Genomic DNA, 16138 nt, shown 5'->3' with positions numbered 1-16138 from the left:
TTGCACCCTTAACGCTGACAACCAAACTCTTGGCAAGTAGTGAGCTACACGCGCCCCCACATATATNATTTAAAGTAATGAATTACTATAATGTACTTTAAGTTAATTATTTGAATAAGTTGAATACATATTGTAAATTTATACACATATTAAATTACAAATCCAATTACAATACTCGAAAAGTAAAACATAGATAAGATAAATTTATATATTGAAATTAATAAAAATAAATTAGATACATTTATTCATAAGTAATTTAAGGTAGTATTTAAAAGAGCTAAAAGAAAACATAGAGAGAGAAAGGTATAAATTGATATTCCTTATTGAATTAACTATATATACATAATCAATATTCTTTGTTGAAATAAATTTACACATTTATTTTAATTCAAAAATAATATTTATATAATTTTTTAAAAGTTTTATACTTATTTAGATAGGTTACACGCGCAACACGGGTATCGTAAGACTAGTATATTAAATTGTGTAAAGAAATATATTGATGACGCTTTTAAGCATAGTGAACTATATATATATATATATTGTGTGGTGGTAGTTGGGACTTGGATCGATACCTACATGTCTTGCCCCTCTTTAATTTAGTAGTATTATATTTTTTACTCTCCATTAAAAAGTTCTGTTTCTATATGATGAACATTAACAATTGTTGGGGTTCTCATTTTGAACCAAAATTTCAGCTGAACCATATATAATTGGTTCACGCAAACGTTTGATCACTTGTCTGTATCAAAATTAAAAATTCGAAATTTACATAAACAGCTTCTCACGTGGTGTTCGTACCTAAATTAAAACAGACGAAAACTACATTAAAATAAAAACATGCATACATTTTGCAGATCGGTAGTAATTAATTTAGTAGTATTAAAGTGTGCGAAACCTCATATGCTGTTCAATGAATAGCAGCTACGCACTATTGGATTTGATTTTATATGCATCAACCACATGCATTTCAATTCTCTAATTTGAGAATTATTATCATATCTAATTAACTTTGTTCATATGCGGTGCTAATTGTTAATTAGGGGTACTTATGGTTCTTGTCTCAAGATTGGGCTACGCATAGATAAGATTTATCCAACAAACTTTTGTCTTTTGTCGAAATTAAACCTAGATTAGATTAAAAAATGAATAAGGTTACTTCTAAATCTTGATCATCCTTATTACATTGTTACTGTTGAATTCAGCGATGAAGATATGACGAACTTATTGGGTATTTTCGGTTTCAATTCGAATTTGGGTTATTTCGATGTACAATACTTAAACAGGAAAAAGAAAAGAAAAAATAATTTTTATCAAGTAAGAACAGCACTGCTGCATCATTACATATGTAAGGTGTAATTTATACCCATTGACAGTTAAACAGTTTCCATATTAAAACCATTGCCAAAGCCAAAAGATATGTCAATTAATTCGCTTTAATTATTGAAGTACTTACGTCGGCCTAGCAACTTTAATTGATTCAATCTTTAAAATAATGGAAATTCAATAGAGCATGATTACAAGAATCAAGGAGAAAATGAGTTAGAGTTCATACCAGAAATTAGAGATGTCAATATGGGTGGTGCCGAGCCAGCCTAGCCCAGTCCACGTGGGCTTTAGCAATTGACGGATTGGCTGGGCTGGGCTAGCCCACCATTTTGATGGGCCTTATAATGGTCAGCCCACCCAGTCCTATGTGGGCTGCGGGTCCCCACAGGCCGGCCTATCATTTTTAAAAATATAATTTTATATTTTTTCTTTAAGTTCTACACTAAAAAAAGATAACTATTTAAAAGTTAAAGAAAATCTTATTGGAAAAATTTCACAAAACTTAATAACTTTTATTATTCTAATATATCACAATAAACACTAAAAAAAAGTAAAAGACAAGACTATATTTCATTCACTAAATGTCAAAACTCGAAATACACTATTCAAGAGAACGTCCATGACGCTTATGGGATATCCAACACATCATCTTCATCGAACACATTTGAATCCGCTCTTGAGAAGGTTGACTTAACATCTTCACCTTAATCGACATCTACAATCTGTATGCAATATTAATTAGTTAAATATTAAGAATAATTAAATTTTTAAAACTAATTAACGTTTTAAAACTTTGATCCTTTAATATGATGAGCTTAATAAACTTTAAGTTTGTGATACTCTTCTTGTTATTTTTTTTGTCATATACTTTTAATATTTTAAATACATTTTTTATTAGGCCCACGACTGGCCCAGCCCAGCCTTAGTAAAGCCTCACGGGGAATGGGCTTACTCGGGCCGGGTTTAAAAGCCTCGCTTTTAAATGGGCTCCAAAAATTCTAATCCAACCCTGCTAAATCACGGGCTTGGCTGGCCGAACAAGCAAAGCCCATATTGATGGCTCTACCAGAAAATAATTTGAATGGAAAGTCGGGAGGAAAAAAAATCTGTGACTATTTGTTTAATTGAGTTTACGGCTGTGACGGTCTCAATTGATAATTTTGGAGTAATATGCATCTAGATATCCAGCTAATTGTGGGGAAATTTTAGAGTCTTTTTTTGGTAACTAAAATTTTACAGTCCTTAATGAAGGATGTTCAAAGAAAACTTAATGCTTACCATAACTAAATTAAGCAGTGATTGACTAATTATCATATGTCTCGCTATTAAACAACCCATACTTGAGTAATAAATTCGATCTTCAACTTTCTCTGCTTAAGTATTAAATATAGTTCATTAATAAAATGTAGAGTTTCTATAAGTATTAAACTCGTATACAGTTCTCTTTTGGGCTCAAGAGTTTGCATACACAAATTAGAAGCCTCCAAAGACATTTTTAGACAAGAAACACCGCGAAATGACACTCTTGGGCTATTTGGTAGACTAAAGAATCCAGACTTCAGAGGACACGTGCCGCCCAAAATGGCCGGTCTATGCAAGCGAGGGACAACACTTGTTAAACTTGAAGTTCTGCGCATGAGGCAAACCGGAACAAAATTCAAGATTATCCGCTTTGAGGGCTGTTGTGTACTTCACCCCGCCCAAGCCCCAAAACTGTTCTTGTCAAACCAGAAAAGAAAAAGAAAAAACATCCTTTGGCCACGCCAGATAAAGAGCAGCCCGCCGAGCCTAATTCAACTTCCAAGTGTACACACAAAATATGGACATCTAATCAATGAACCAATCATCCCTCATCAATTAATTGAGCAAAATTTAGAACAAAAAAATGAATGCAACAGCTATTGGCAGCATAATTTAATCAGAAGATTACATTGATATTGATAGTGCCAACTAACGTTTAATCTCCTCCTATATTATCTTTGCCCATCAAGGGAAGTAACAACAACAAAGACCAGTATACTTGTAGCAATCTGCAACCATATTTACCAGTCCGTTCTTCACAAACCACAGAATATATCATCTTGCATCCAAGCTGTTAACCAATTCTCCGTAGTTTTTGGCATTCACCTTCTGAGATCAAATTCAATGCATGTAAACTACCCTGAGAATTTCACGAAAATGAGAATATTTGGTTGCGTGAGAATTGAAGCGCTACAAAAACTTTCCATGCATGTAAATGTAGCTAAGTACAAGTATAATGAAAGAGGGGGGAGGCGCATTATATGTCAGATGAAAACATCAAATTTAATTGGAGAACTATGGATGGAACTTGATTCGAGATCTGGGGAATGAGTGAAAAGATCAACAAATACGGAGAATTAAAGAGCAGAATAACTGAGACATGGAAACAAAAATAAAAGAAAAGGAAATGAATACCTTATCAAAAAATTGTGTTGATGTATGCATACAATTAGCACATTCAGCTATCTCTGTTTTCAGATCTTCTCGATTTCTTGATATGATTTTCGGATTTCAATTTTTCCGAGTAGGGCACTAAGTTATCAGTCTCTAGCACTTCAACAGGCCTTTTGTTGCTTATTCTCTTTTCAGTAACACTGCAGTATCAGAAGAATGTATGAGTGATAGAATAAATAAGTGAATAAAAGTATACAACTTGCAAACCTGTCAGCTTGAGACTCTTCTGCCTTCCTCTCCAACCACTGAACACTTCCCGTGTTAGTTTGAATTAATGACCCACATACGTGCAGCATCTCTTCATCAAAACTACAATAAAAAACCACGATATCAGGTTAAAGTTATCCAGGAAAATAAAAATAAAAGGCAGAGCTGAAAGAAGTAGCAAAAAAGCAATGAAATGCATTAGCAGAACCGTTGTAAAGGATTACTGTCTAACCACAATAACAATTCCGGAATCGAAACATACAAATTCAGTAAAAAATCATCTGTGAGGACAACCAACAAGTTAGGGACACTATAGCTCATCGAAAGTACACAAGAATGATTTTGAACACAGACGAACCAAGTTCTCTTGGTCATGAAAGAACATCCAGCCATGTCAGAAAAAACTAAATTCTCACAAGTGATTTCACCAGTTCACCATGCATCTAAGATAATTGATGGAAGCAATTGAAAGTAATTTAAAAAGAGAAAGAGAAGGATCGTTGTTCTGGTGACATTAACATCACTTCCAATGGAGAACCACTTATATTAAAAGCTATTTCATTAAGTAATTAAACGGGCACAGGGGAAGGTGTGCTCAAGGTGTAGAATAAACATCACCGATGAGCAAATATTCTAACCCCATAATGAACTGCCCAGTTTTCAAAATGATGCAGCGAACTCACATTTCGATGTATCCATATATCATGCATGTCATGCTCTTTGTTTTACATCATGATTCAGGCCTAAATGCACATAATAATTCTTAACTATTCTCTCCCTACCTCTGAATCTTTTCTTCTTTTACGATCAAATTAATTTCCCCTACATAGAACCTCAACGAAGAGAAAAAAGTGCCACCATGAGAATTTTTAAAGGCAAACAAACTTTTTTTTAACCAGAAAAAAAAAGAGAAGTTAAAGACAAAACCATGAACCCAGCTGATAAGAGTACCTTCAGTAAACAAGACAAAAGTAACCTCCAAGTTATTTCAATTTTCAACCAGAGACCTACATCTCAAATAAAACAGAAATAATGTCTACACCTTGCAAGTAATGTATTTTTTTCTTAAAAAGGAACACAAGCGCCTTGTCTTTAAGCTAGACGACGAAACTTCAAAGAGATTATGAACATATTTTTAACCCTGCATCTTCCCTAATCTCCTCCAGCAACTAAAGCTTTATATATTACATTCTTTCCCAAGGACAACGACCTCTGTCCTCTTGTATGTGCCTAACATCTTGGAAAAGCAAAGAGAAAAGATCTTTGAACTTTCTTACAAGTACGTTTGTGTGTTATATTACCAAAGTTGCCAAGTTATTTTAGCGCAGTCGTGTGGAGGATCTACTTCTGACATTCCTCTATTGTTATATGCCCTTTATCAGCGAGAACCTTTTACTTCGTCAACCAAAAGGTAAGCTGAAGAAGAGGAAAGACCTGCATTATCTCAAAATCAAGATGCTGCCTTTGAAGTAGACTGGTATACCTATATAACATTGCCACTGGACCTAAATAACTGCAGATATGCTGCTAGTTATTGCATATGCAAATGGAATATCTGAGGTTGATTCATTGATTGGTCTCCCCTTCAGCATAATGGCTTCCGGAATGCTTGGAGTTATCTTCATGACGACCCACTGTTCCGAACATCTAATAGATAGCTAAAACATTGTTGAAAACTTTCAAATTCATCCATGGGAAGGCAAATAGGACAGAGTGGCCATCGGTTTTTGTGATAACTGCAGCTGTGCAAGTCACCTGGTCTCAAGTTCAAAGGCGTGCTCTTGCATTAGATATTCCCTAAGCAATTTATTTTGGTAGTAGATATTTTTTTTGATAAGATAAAAGTTTATTAATAAAGGTACCAAGAAGGTACTCAAATTACAACCAAACAAGACAGACCCTACAACAATCTCTAGTTACATATTTCCAAGTGAGTCTAAAAATTCCATATACTGATCAATACTCTCTAGAATACTCCTTTTACACCAAAAGGAGATATACTATTCATATTATGGAATGGTAGAGGATAGAAATCATTAACACACTAGACCATCAGAAACAAGAAATGGAACAAACTTGAATCAGCCTTATATCCTACAAAACGCCTGTTTATCTTGTCTTTGGAAGGGTGACTACTTAGAAAAGATTGATTCTTATGCATTACCAGCTTGGTACTGTTTATTAATAAAACTTAACCATATAAAAAAAAAGAATTATTCTCATGGAGAGCCACTGAAATAAATCATCTGAACTATTTACACGAGATTCTAGCTTTCAGACCGACCTAAATGGACAATTTAAAAAGGTGTGCCCGTGGATCACCGAGACCAGATGTAACCGCTAATTGTTGTTAGTGTCTAGAAGTCCTCTGCAGCCAGGATGAACTTATATATAATTTAACCACAAAACTAATAGAGAAGAAAGGTAACAAAAAAATGTGACTCTTCCTATTTTACTTTGCAATATTGTTGCTAGGCATCACTCCCAATTTTGGAGTAGTGCAAAGTTCTAAATTAAGGTTGAAATTTAATTCAGAGTGCTGAATAAAGAAAAAGGACAGTAACACCTTACCTCTTGACTAAGAATCGTAGAGTAGTTCCCACTTTGATCCTATGTTTCTTGTCAGATCTGCTGATATAAACTTCTTTCCCATGTTTCTACGAAAAGAGATACAAATCCAAAGACAAATCAGTATCAAATCAAGATCTCAGCTCAGGGTCTCATCAGTTCAAAATGCTTACAATTTTATATTTGAAATCTTCTCGAATGTCTTCGTCTGCTATGAAGGCAGAAGCAAAACCAAGAACAATTATGTGAATAGACTGCTGGCCAACTTTAACGACCTCACCTTCTGAAATGATCAAAATAAAAGAAACAAAGTCAACCCAAAAGAAGTTACAATCTCACATCTATGACATCCACTCTTAACTATTTATTTCTTTATCTCCAGGAGGGGAGTTGAGCCTTGAGATTCTGAAATCAAGGAATGAAACAATGAAGATGGTAAAGTTAAGACAACTGCCATCAGTTTAGCAATTTATTAAGGCATGGAAACTAATTGAGCTACAGTACAATTTTACCAAAAGATCATATACTGAGTTTGATCCACATACACGCATGAGAAGAAGTTGCAGGACTACCTAATAGCATTTCTGGCTTGGGATAAAAAAGCAGCAATTTTGCTTCAAATCTCACACCAAAATAAGGGTGAATTCCTGGCAGAATTTTAGCCAAATTGCTGCTAAATTTTGGTTCATAAGTCAATACCACACCATCTAAAGCTTCATTGAACCTGTAAAAAAAAAAGGGCACCCGATGAACAAAAGTACCCAACAAAACAAGTGGAGTGAAAGTCCAAATACACTTAGACATCAAAGTCCTTAGTGAGAAAGGGGGAGAGAGAAAGAAAGAAAATATTAACACATTCAAATTGGAGCTTTTTGGTAGTAGCAGAATTGTCAGCCCAACGTAAAACAGGCAGCAACGGGAGGCTATCAGCTACCTCCTGAAATAAACTCAATACTCTGTCCAATTGACAGAACAAGCTGAACAAATAAATGGGCTACACAATCCATTTACAATCAATCTCCCAAGCTAGTCGTGGTCTCGTGGAGATGTAATGGAACCTCTTTCGCATTTAACAATACACCCAGATGACCATATAGTGCATGCCTAGGTGAGCATATCCTAACAAAGCCAATATTTAGAGGATTCGTCATATTATGACTATTTTTTTGTTGTCAGTTAACCTACCACAACTCTCCCTTATGCAAGCTCGGAACTGGCTATCAATGCTCGCATTGTTAGGAATGGTGGTAACATGAGCGTCAAAAGTTACATTCAATTTTGAAGATGCTGAGTCAGTTTCTTCTACCAATATAAAGGTACTACTCCTGAAGCCCAATGTACCACCATTTTAAACACACATATGCAGAGTTCTACACAAGCCCTCCTTTTTTTTTTTAATCGTTAGTTCTTCACAAGCCCCTCTTCAAACAAGAAGATTGAGCATCACCTAAAAGTATATTATAAACCAATGCATCATTAGCTATTTAACTTAACACCAAGAATGCAGCATGACCAAATTTTTCGGATTCATTTAGATTCACTGAAAAGCACAAATACCAAAATCTGTAACTCCAAAGGATAAAGAAAGATTACTTGAAAAGAAGAGAGCTGAGTTCACGATAAACAGCGTCCTTGACCCTTTTAGCCTTCTGTGGATGTAAATATACAACCAAATTCGCTCTACACTCTTTCAATGCCTCCATTTTATTGATTCAACAGATACTTTGATGGCAATTTGGGATTAACGACAGGGTAAATAACGAACCCCAGATACTGCTTTTACATAAACCCTAGAACCTAGCAAATTGTATGCATAGATAGAAGTTGTAATATTGTAACTTTTATCCTTGAGGTTTGAAAATTAGCAATTAGACCTCTTTACTGTTTGAGCCCATTTGGGCGTAAGAAAAACTTTTTTTTTTTTTTCCGAAATTGGTGTTTGGCTATAAAAAATTTCACTTGAAAATAAATTTTAGAATTTTTTAAAAATTTGAAAAACTCTAAAAAACTATTTTTCAAAATTTTTACTTAGATCACTCACAAAAATTCAAAAACAACCCAAAATTTTATTCATGTCCAAGCACAACTCTAATTTTCAAATACCAGTTTCACTTAAAAAACATTCACTTTTTTCGGAATTTTACAATTCTTATATCCAAACGCCCACTTAATTACAAAAGATCCCTCTCTAACAGATGGAAGAAAGTTTTAGTTGAGACTCTTCTTCAGAATTTTGAATCAAACGTCACTTAAAAGTTATTGAAGTTTAAGTTTAATAAAGGCACCTTGATCAAGTTATGACTTCTCTTAGAAAAAAGTTTATTTGTTGTACTAATTCATTTGAACAAGGGTTTGAAGTTTTTCACATGAATCAAACTTTCTGGATTTTAAAAAAAAAAAAGAGATCAAACTTTTAGAAAATAAAAGGCAAACAAACAACTTTTTTTTGAGTTAACATGAAGGGCATGATACTTACAATGTAGATGTCTTTAACATTCGTGGATATGATACTGACTCTAACAAGGAGATTCAATATTCAAAAAGTCTTAAATAAAAGCTAAATTCAATTGAGAAGAGATAAGCACGGTGACATCCATCCAGGGATCTTTAGAAATTTACTTGAACCTAAACTCAGACCGGATGGAAGCTTCCTTAGCTAGTGGGTGTGCAACTGCATTCCCTTGCTTAAGGGCATTCATATGAATAACATAATTATAAGTTTCATTACCGTCTCGTAAGGTTCTAATCATTTTGTTCAATCGGTTTCGAGCTCATAATTAGTACTATTTACTACTATTACCTAATAAAATTGCTGACTCAAATTCTTTCAATTTCACAAGGGATGTTAAATGAGTGAGTTGAGCTGAATGCAGTGGCGGATCCAGACTTTTGTGCAAGCGGGTTCAAACAAATATTAAAATTTATCTGACAGTAGAAGTAATATTAATGGACAAAAAACGAGTTTTACCCTCCGCTCTTTATGTTGTTTCATAATAAATCTCAACAAGTATTTGTTAAACCTTCTGTGTTAAAACATAAAAATTAGAAAGAATGTTAGAAGAAAAAGTGGAACAACCGTAAACTATAAGAAATATTCCGAGTTCACAATTTGCTTGTGCGTCCTTAAGGAATTTTAACCCCCTCACACGTTGCCAAGGTAATGGATTAAATCCTCCCAGGATGAAACGGAATAAACCTTCCTACAACAGTGGCAATACAAACTGCAGGATACCAACAAACTCAAAGAACGGAGCAAAATCACACTTACGAATTTAGAAGAGATTCTGCGAAAGAGAATGCAGGATTTTCCAGAAGGAAAGAAGTTCTGTCGTTTTTCAATGAATGGAAAAAGAAGTCATGCCTCAGAATTTATAGGCAATTATCGGAAGAGGTGTGATGTCTGTTCAGGAAAAAGTGTCTGTTCAGGAGGGAAAATTCCGTTAAGCAACGTTCATCAAAGGCTTGGCTTAATTCCGTTAAGCAACGTTCAGCAAAGGCTTAATTCCGTTAATGAAATGACTGGCATATAATTAATTATTAAATAATTAATTAAATAAATTTTTGTCCAAAAAATAATCTTATCGATCGATCAAATCCAAAGCCGAAACCGAGCGAGCGACGACGACGGCGCGAGGGTTCATTCTCTTCAACTCCTTTTAAGAGCTCTAAGAAGTGATCCTATATATATACACACAAATGTAGTTGTCCCTCACCAATGAGGGACAAAGTTCATTTGACAAAGCTCACTTGATTCAAATTTTCCAAATTTTTATTTCCCTCCATTTTATTTCCCACCAATTCCCAATTCACACTTCTAGTCTTTAAAGCCCAATGGCTTAAAGTCCAACAATCCCCCACATGAATGGGAATGACTGTAACAAGAATGAACTTAGATGAAAGCTGTGTGATTTGCAAGTAAGGATTAATTGCATCTGGATAAGTAGGTTTCCCTTTTAACTTTCCGTAGTGAGCATATGTCGGATATACTCGGCCAATCGGTAGATTTGATATCTTTGAACCGTCGAACTTTAGTGTATACCTAGACAACCATATGTCACACAACCAATCCTTGACCGTCTTTTGGTTCTCATTGTTATGTTCGTTTCAGCCATGAACACCGTCTGGTTTCATAAGTGCGTAGAGAATTGGCCTTACAGAATTCTCATTGAAGTGGCTTCCACTTCACACTTACATAGGTGATTCCTAAACATGTAATCCTTTAGACTGACACTATTTGATAAATACCACATCAAACTTAGGTAATCATTAAAGAACGTGTAAAGTTCTATCCTTGTTACTGAACATTGTCTTCATCACGAGAAGGGACCAAAGATTTTACTTTGACAATGTTGAACCGGTCAATCACAACTTTGTTTGAGCTCCTTGAACCTAGATCTCGGAATATCCAGAATTCTAGGTAGAGTTACCGCCATGTTGACTTGTCCTTGGCCATAGTCCCATTCCCTTAGATGATTTCTCAACTCCCTCTCTAGTTAAGCCTTTTGTAAGCGGATCCGCCACATTATCCTTTGATCTTACATAATCAATAGTGATAATTTCACTAGAAAGTAGTTGCCTAACGGTGTTATGTCTTCGTCGTATATGACGAGATTTTCCGTTATACATAACGCTCCATGCCCGTCCTATTGCAGCCTCACTATCACAATGTATGCGTATAGGAGCCAAAGGTTTTGGCCAGAACGGAATATCTTCTAAGAAATTTCAAAGCCATTCAGCTTCTTCACCGGCTTTATCCAAAGCTATAAACTCTGATTCCATTGTAGAACGAGCGATGCACGTCTGTTTGGAAGACTTCCAAGATACTGCTCCTCCACCAACAGTAAAAACATATCCACTTGTGGATTTTGTTTCTGTTGAGCCGGTTATCCAATTTGCATCACTATATCCTTCGATAACCGCACGATATTTATTGTAGTGCAAAGCGTAGTCTTGGGTATATTCCAAATATTCCGGAACTCGTTTCATTGCCACCTAGTGATATTTGTTGGGATTACTTGTGAATCGACTAAGTTACTTATTGCACAAGCTATATCAGGTCGTGTACAGTTCATGATGTACATTAAGCTTCCCAACACACGAGCATACTCCAATTGAGACGTACTTTCACCTTTATTCTTTATAAGATGATGATTTAAGTCAATTGGAGTTCTTGCACTTCTAAATTCCAAGTGTTTGAATTTTTCAAGTACCATTTTCACGTAATGTGATTGAGACAAAGCTAGACCCTGACGGAGTCCTCTCGGATTTTAATTCCTAGAATTACATCGGCAACTCCTAATTCTTTCATATCAAACTTACTAGCAAGCATACGCTTAGTAGCTTGAATCTTGGCAATGTCTTTGCTCATTATTAGTATATCATCAACATATAAGCAAACAATGACTATATGATTTGGAACGTTCTTAATGTAAACACATTTATCACATTCATTAATCTTAAAGCCATTTGACAACATTGTTTGGTCAAATTTCGCATGCCATTGCTTGGGTGCTTGTTTTAATCCATAAAGAGACTTAACAAGTCGACACACCTTCTTTTCTTTTCCCGGAACCACAAACCCTTCGGGTTGGTTCATGTAAATTTCTTCCTCTAGATCACCATTTAAGAAGGCTGTTTTTACATCCATTTGATGGATTTGAAGACCATACAAGGCGGCTAACGCTATTAGCATCCGAATGGATGTAATTCTTGTTACCGGCGAGTATGTGTCAAAATAGTCAAGACCTTCTCGCTGTCTAAATACTTTGACAACAAGTCTTGCCTTGTATTTGTCAATAGTACCATCGTCTTTCATTTTCTTTTTGAAAATCCATTTAGAACCCAATGTTTTGTTACCTGGAGGAAGATCAACCAATTCCTAGGTATGGTTGCTCAATATGGATTCTATTTCACTATTGACAGCTTCTTTCCAATATTGTGCTCTGAGGAAGACATTGCTTCCTTGAAGGTACGAGGCTCATTTTCTAGCAGGAAAGTCAGAAAATCTGGACCGAATGAAGTAGATGTCCGTTGACGTTTACTTCTTCTCGGATTTTCCTCATTAGGCATACCATCTATTATTTCCTCCCGAGGTCGTTTTGACTTTTGGTAGGTCACTTCACTTTCCTTTTTATACGGATAAATAGTTTCAAAGAATTCAGCATTATCTGATTCTATTATCGTATTAACGTGAATCTCAGGATTTTCTGATTTATGAACCAGAAAACGATATGCCTTGCTATTGGTTACATATCCAATAAATACACAATCAACCGTTTTTGGACCTATCTTAACCCTTTTAGGTTTAGGAACTTGTACCTTAGCTAAACACCCCCACACTTTGAAGTATTTCAAGCTGGGCTTCCTTCGTTTCCATTTTTCATAAGGAATGGACTGTGTTTTACTATGAGGTACACGGTTGATTATTCGGTTAGCTGTAAGTATAGCTTCCCCCCACAAGTTCTGTGGTAAATCAGAACTTATCAATAACGCATTCATCATCTCTTTCAACGTTCGATTCTTCCTCTCTGCAATTCCATTAGATTGTGGAGAGTAAGGGGCAGTTGTTTGGTGAATGATGCCATTTTCCAAACATATTTCTTCAAAAGGAGATTCATATTCGCCACCCCTATCACTTCTTATCATTTTGATCTTTTTGTTTAGTTGTGTTTCAACTTCACTCTTGTATTGCTTGAAAGCATCAATCGCCTCATCTTTACTATTAAGTAAATAAACATAGCAATATCTCGTGCTATCGTCAATAAGAGTAATAAAATATTTTTTCCCACCGCGAGATGGTTTTGACTTCATGTCGCAAATATCTGTGTGAATTAAGTCTAAAGGACTTGAATTCCTTTCAACGGACTTATAAGGATGCTTAGCATACTTTGATTCCACACATATTTGACATTTGGAATTAATGCAATCAAATTTTGGCAATACTTCTAAATTTATAATTTTCCGCAATGTTTTGAAGTTGATGTGACCTAAGCGTGCATGCCATAAAGTGTTTGACTCAAGTAAGTAAGAAGAAGCATTAACTTTATTGATAGGAACTGCTATTACATTTAGCTTAAAAAGGCCCTCATTCAGGTAACCTTTTCCTACATACACATTATTCTTACTTAGTACAACACTATTAGAAACAAAAATACATTTGAATCCATTCTTGACAAGAAGTGAGGTAGACACAAGATTCTTGCGAATTTCTGGAACATGGAGAACTTGGTTTAAAGTCACAATTTTTCCCTACGTCATCTTCAATGCAATCTTACCAACTCCTTCAATTTTGGCTATATACGAATTTCCCATGAAAATTATTTCGTCGGGTCCTGCGGGGGCATAGGAAGAAAATAACTCCTTGTTAGCACAAAACATGGCGGGTGGCCCCAGAATCAATCCACCATTCTTTAGGATTTCCTACCAAGTTGCATTCAGACAACATGGCACACAAGTCCTCCATTTCTTCAGCATTTTCAACCATGTTAGCTTGATTCTTCTTCTTCTTATCATTCTTTGGTGCACGACAATCCACGGCCTTATGCCCAGATTTTCCACAGTTGTGGCAATTACCCTTGAACTTTTTCTTGCTTGGGTAATTCTTTGGTCTAGAAGCCTTCTTTCTCTTCTTATTTTGTGGTGCCTCCTCAACAATGTTAGCCCTTATTATTGTCGAGTTTCCACGTGACTTCTTTTCTGCATTTTTGTTGTATTCTTCTATCCTCAAACGAACAATCAAGTCTTCAAGTGTCATCTCCTTCCGCTTGTGTTTTAGATAGTTCTTAAAGTCCTTCCACAATGGAGGTAACTTCTCATGAAAGCGGCGACTTGAAAGGCCTCATTTATGACCATACCTTCAATAATAAATTCATAATTAATAACAAGATAAATCTTATTAATAAAATTATTGATTCGGGTCATACCTTCAGCAAGGAGGTCATGCACAATGACTTGTAATTCTTGGACTTGAGTTATGACCGACCTAGTGTCAATCATCTTGAAATCCAAAAATCTTGCAACCACGAACTTCTTAAGTCCAGCATCCTCAGTCTTGTACTTTTTCTCAAGCGCATTCCATAACGCTTTTGAAGTTTCCATGACACTATAGACATTGTACAAGCTATCTTCCAAACAACTCAAAATATAGTTTTTGCACAAGAAATCAGAATGTTTCCATGCTTCAGTTACAACAAATCGTTCGTCATCCGGAGTGCCTTCAGCCACGACCGGAGGATCCTCCTTGATGAATCGCTGCAAACTCAACGTAGTAAGATAGAAAAGCATCTTCATTTGCCAACGTTTGAAGTCAATACCGGAAAACTTTCCGGGTTTTTCTGCTGGTGCCATAGCATGAGCAGGAGTTGAACGGCTCGACGAGGCAGCAACACTCGTAACAGTACACCCGTTCCATTAGCATTAGTTTGGTCCTCATTTGCCATTTTTCTGTAAAGTTGGCAACAAACAGAACTTTGTTAAATCAGTGAAGTTTTGATATCTTCAATCTGAATACCAAACCAAACATACAACACGTAACAATGGTGAAGTTTTTATATGCTTCAACCAGTACGTTTATTATTTTGGTAAAGTTTTGATATACTTTAAACCGGACAGAACAATTATTGGAGTAGAAAGCACGACGGCTTTAGTCTCCAAACCAATATACAAAATATAGATAACAGTTTAATATATATTTCAACACAGAAACGTTAATAAATTCCTTAAGCTTGTTAAACCTTCTGTGTTAAAACATAAAAATTAGAAAGACTGTTAGAAAAAACTGGAACAACTGTAAATTATAATAAATATTCTGAGTCCACAATTTGCTTGTGCGTCCTTAAGGAATTTTAACCCCCTCACACGTTGCCAAGGTAATGGATTAAATCCTCCCAGGATGAAACGGAATAAACCTTCCTGCAACAGTGGTAATACTAACTGCAGGATACCAACGAACTCAAAGAACGGAGCAAAATCACACTTACGAATTTAGAAGAGATTCTGTGAAAGAGAATGCAGGATTTTTCAGAAGGAAAGAAGTTCTGTCGTTTTTCAGTGAATGGAAAAAGAAGCCATGCCTCAGAATTTATAGGCAATTATCGGAAGATGTGTGATGTCTGTTCAGGAAAAAGTGTCTGTTCAGGAGGGAAAATTCCGTCAAGCAACGTTCAGCAAAGGCTTGGCTTAATTTCGTTAAGCAACGTTCAGCAAAGGCTTAATTCCGTTAATGAAATGACTGGCGATCGATCATTTGACAAATCCAAATCCAAATCCAAATCCAAGCCGAAGCCGAGCGAGCGACGACGACGGCGCGAGAGTTCATTCTCTTCAACTCCTTTTAAGAGCTCTAAGAAGTGATCCTATATATATACACACAAATGTAGTTGTCCCTCACCAATGAGGGACAAAGTTAATTTGACAAAGCTCACTTGATTCAAATTTTTTAAATTTTCATTTCCCTCCATTTTATTTCCCACCAATTTTCAATTCACACTTCTAGTCTTTAAAGCCAAATGGCTCAGAGTCCAACAGTATTTGCCCGCTACTCTTTATTTTCTTTTGATGT

The 16138-nt window shown here is 35.6% G+C and overlaps 1 protein-coding gene across 2 annotated transcripts; it reads right to left on the bottom strand.

The window, feature by feature from the left end:
* Positions 1-3152: 3152 nt before the first annotated feature.
* LOC109205577 lies at positions 3153-8447 on the bottom strand. 2 transcript variants are annotated; one of them, XM_019368291.1, is made up of 7 exons: positions 8173-8447; positions 7152-7303; positions 6753-6862; positions 6583-6668; positions 4012-4113; positions 3766-3944; positions 3153-3459 (listed from the first exon to the last, which is right to left on the bottom strand). In XM_019368291.1, the coding sequence occupies exons 1-6, from the start codon at positions 8280-8282 to the stop codon at positions 3809-3811; spliced, it is 696 nt and encodes a 231-aa protein (XP_019223836.1). In that variant the 5' UTR covers positions 8283-8447; the 3' UTR covers positions 3153-3459; positions 3766-3808. The 2 variants fall into 2 exon arrangements, with proteins under 2 accessions (XP_019223836.1, XP_019223835.1); XM_019368290.1 differs by having other exon boundaries at positions 3153-3490; positions 8173-8445.
* Positions 8448-16138: the final 7691 nt, after the last annotated feature.

This window comes from Nicotiana attenuata, unplaced genomic scaffold, assembly GCF_001879085.1.
Source record: "Nicotiana attenuata strain UT unplaced genomic scaffold, NIATTr2, whole genome shotgun sequence".
NCBI classification, from domain to species: Eukaryota; Viridiplantae; Streptophyta; class Magnoliopsida; order Solanales; family Solanaceae; genus Nicotiana; species Nicotiana attenuata.
This window is presented reverse-complemented; position numbering and strand designations above follow the sequence as displayed.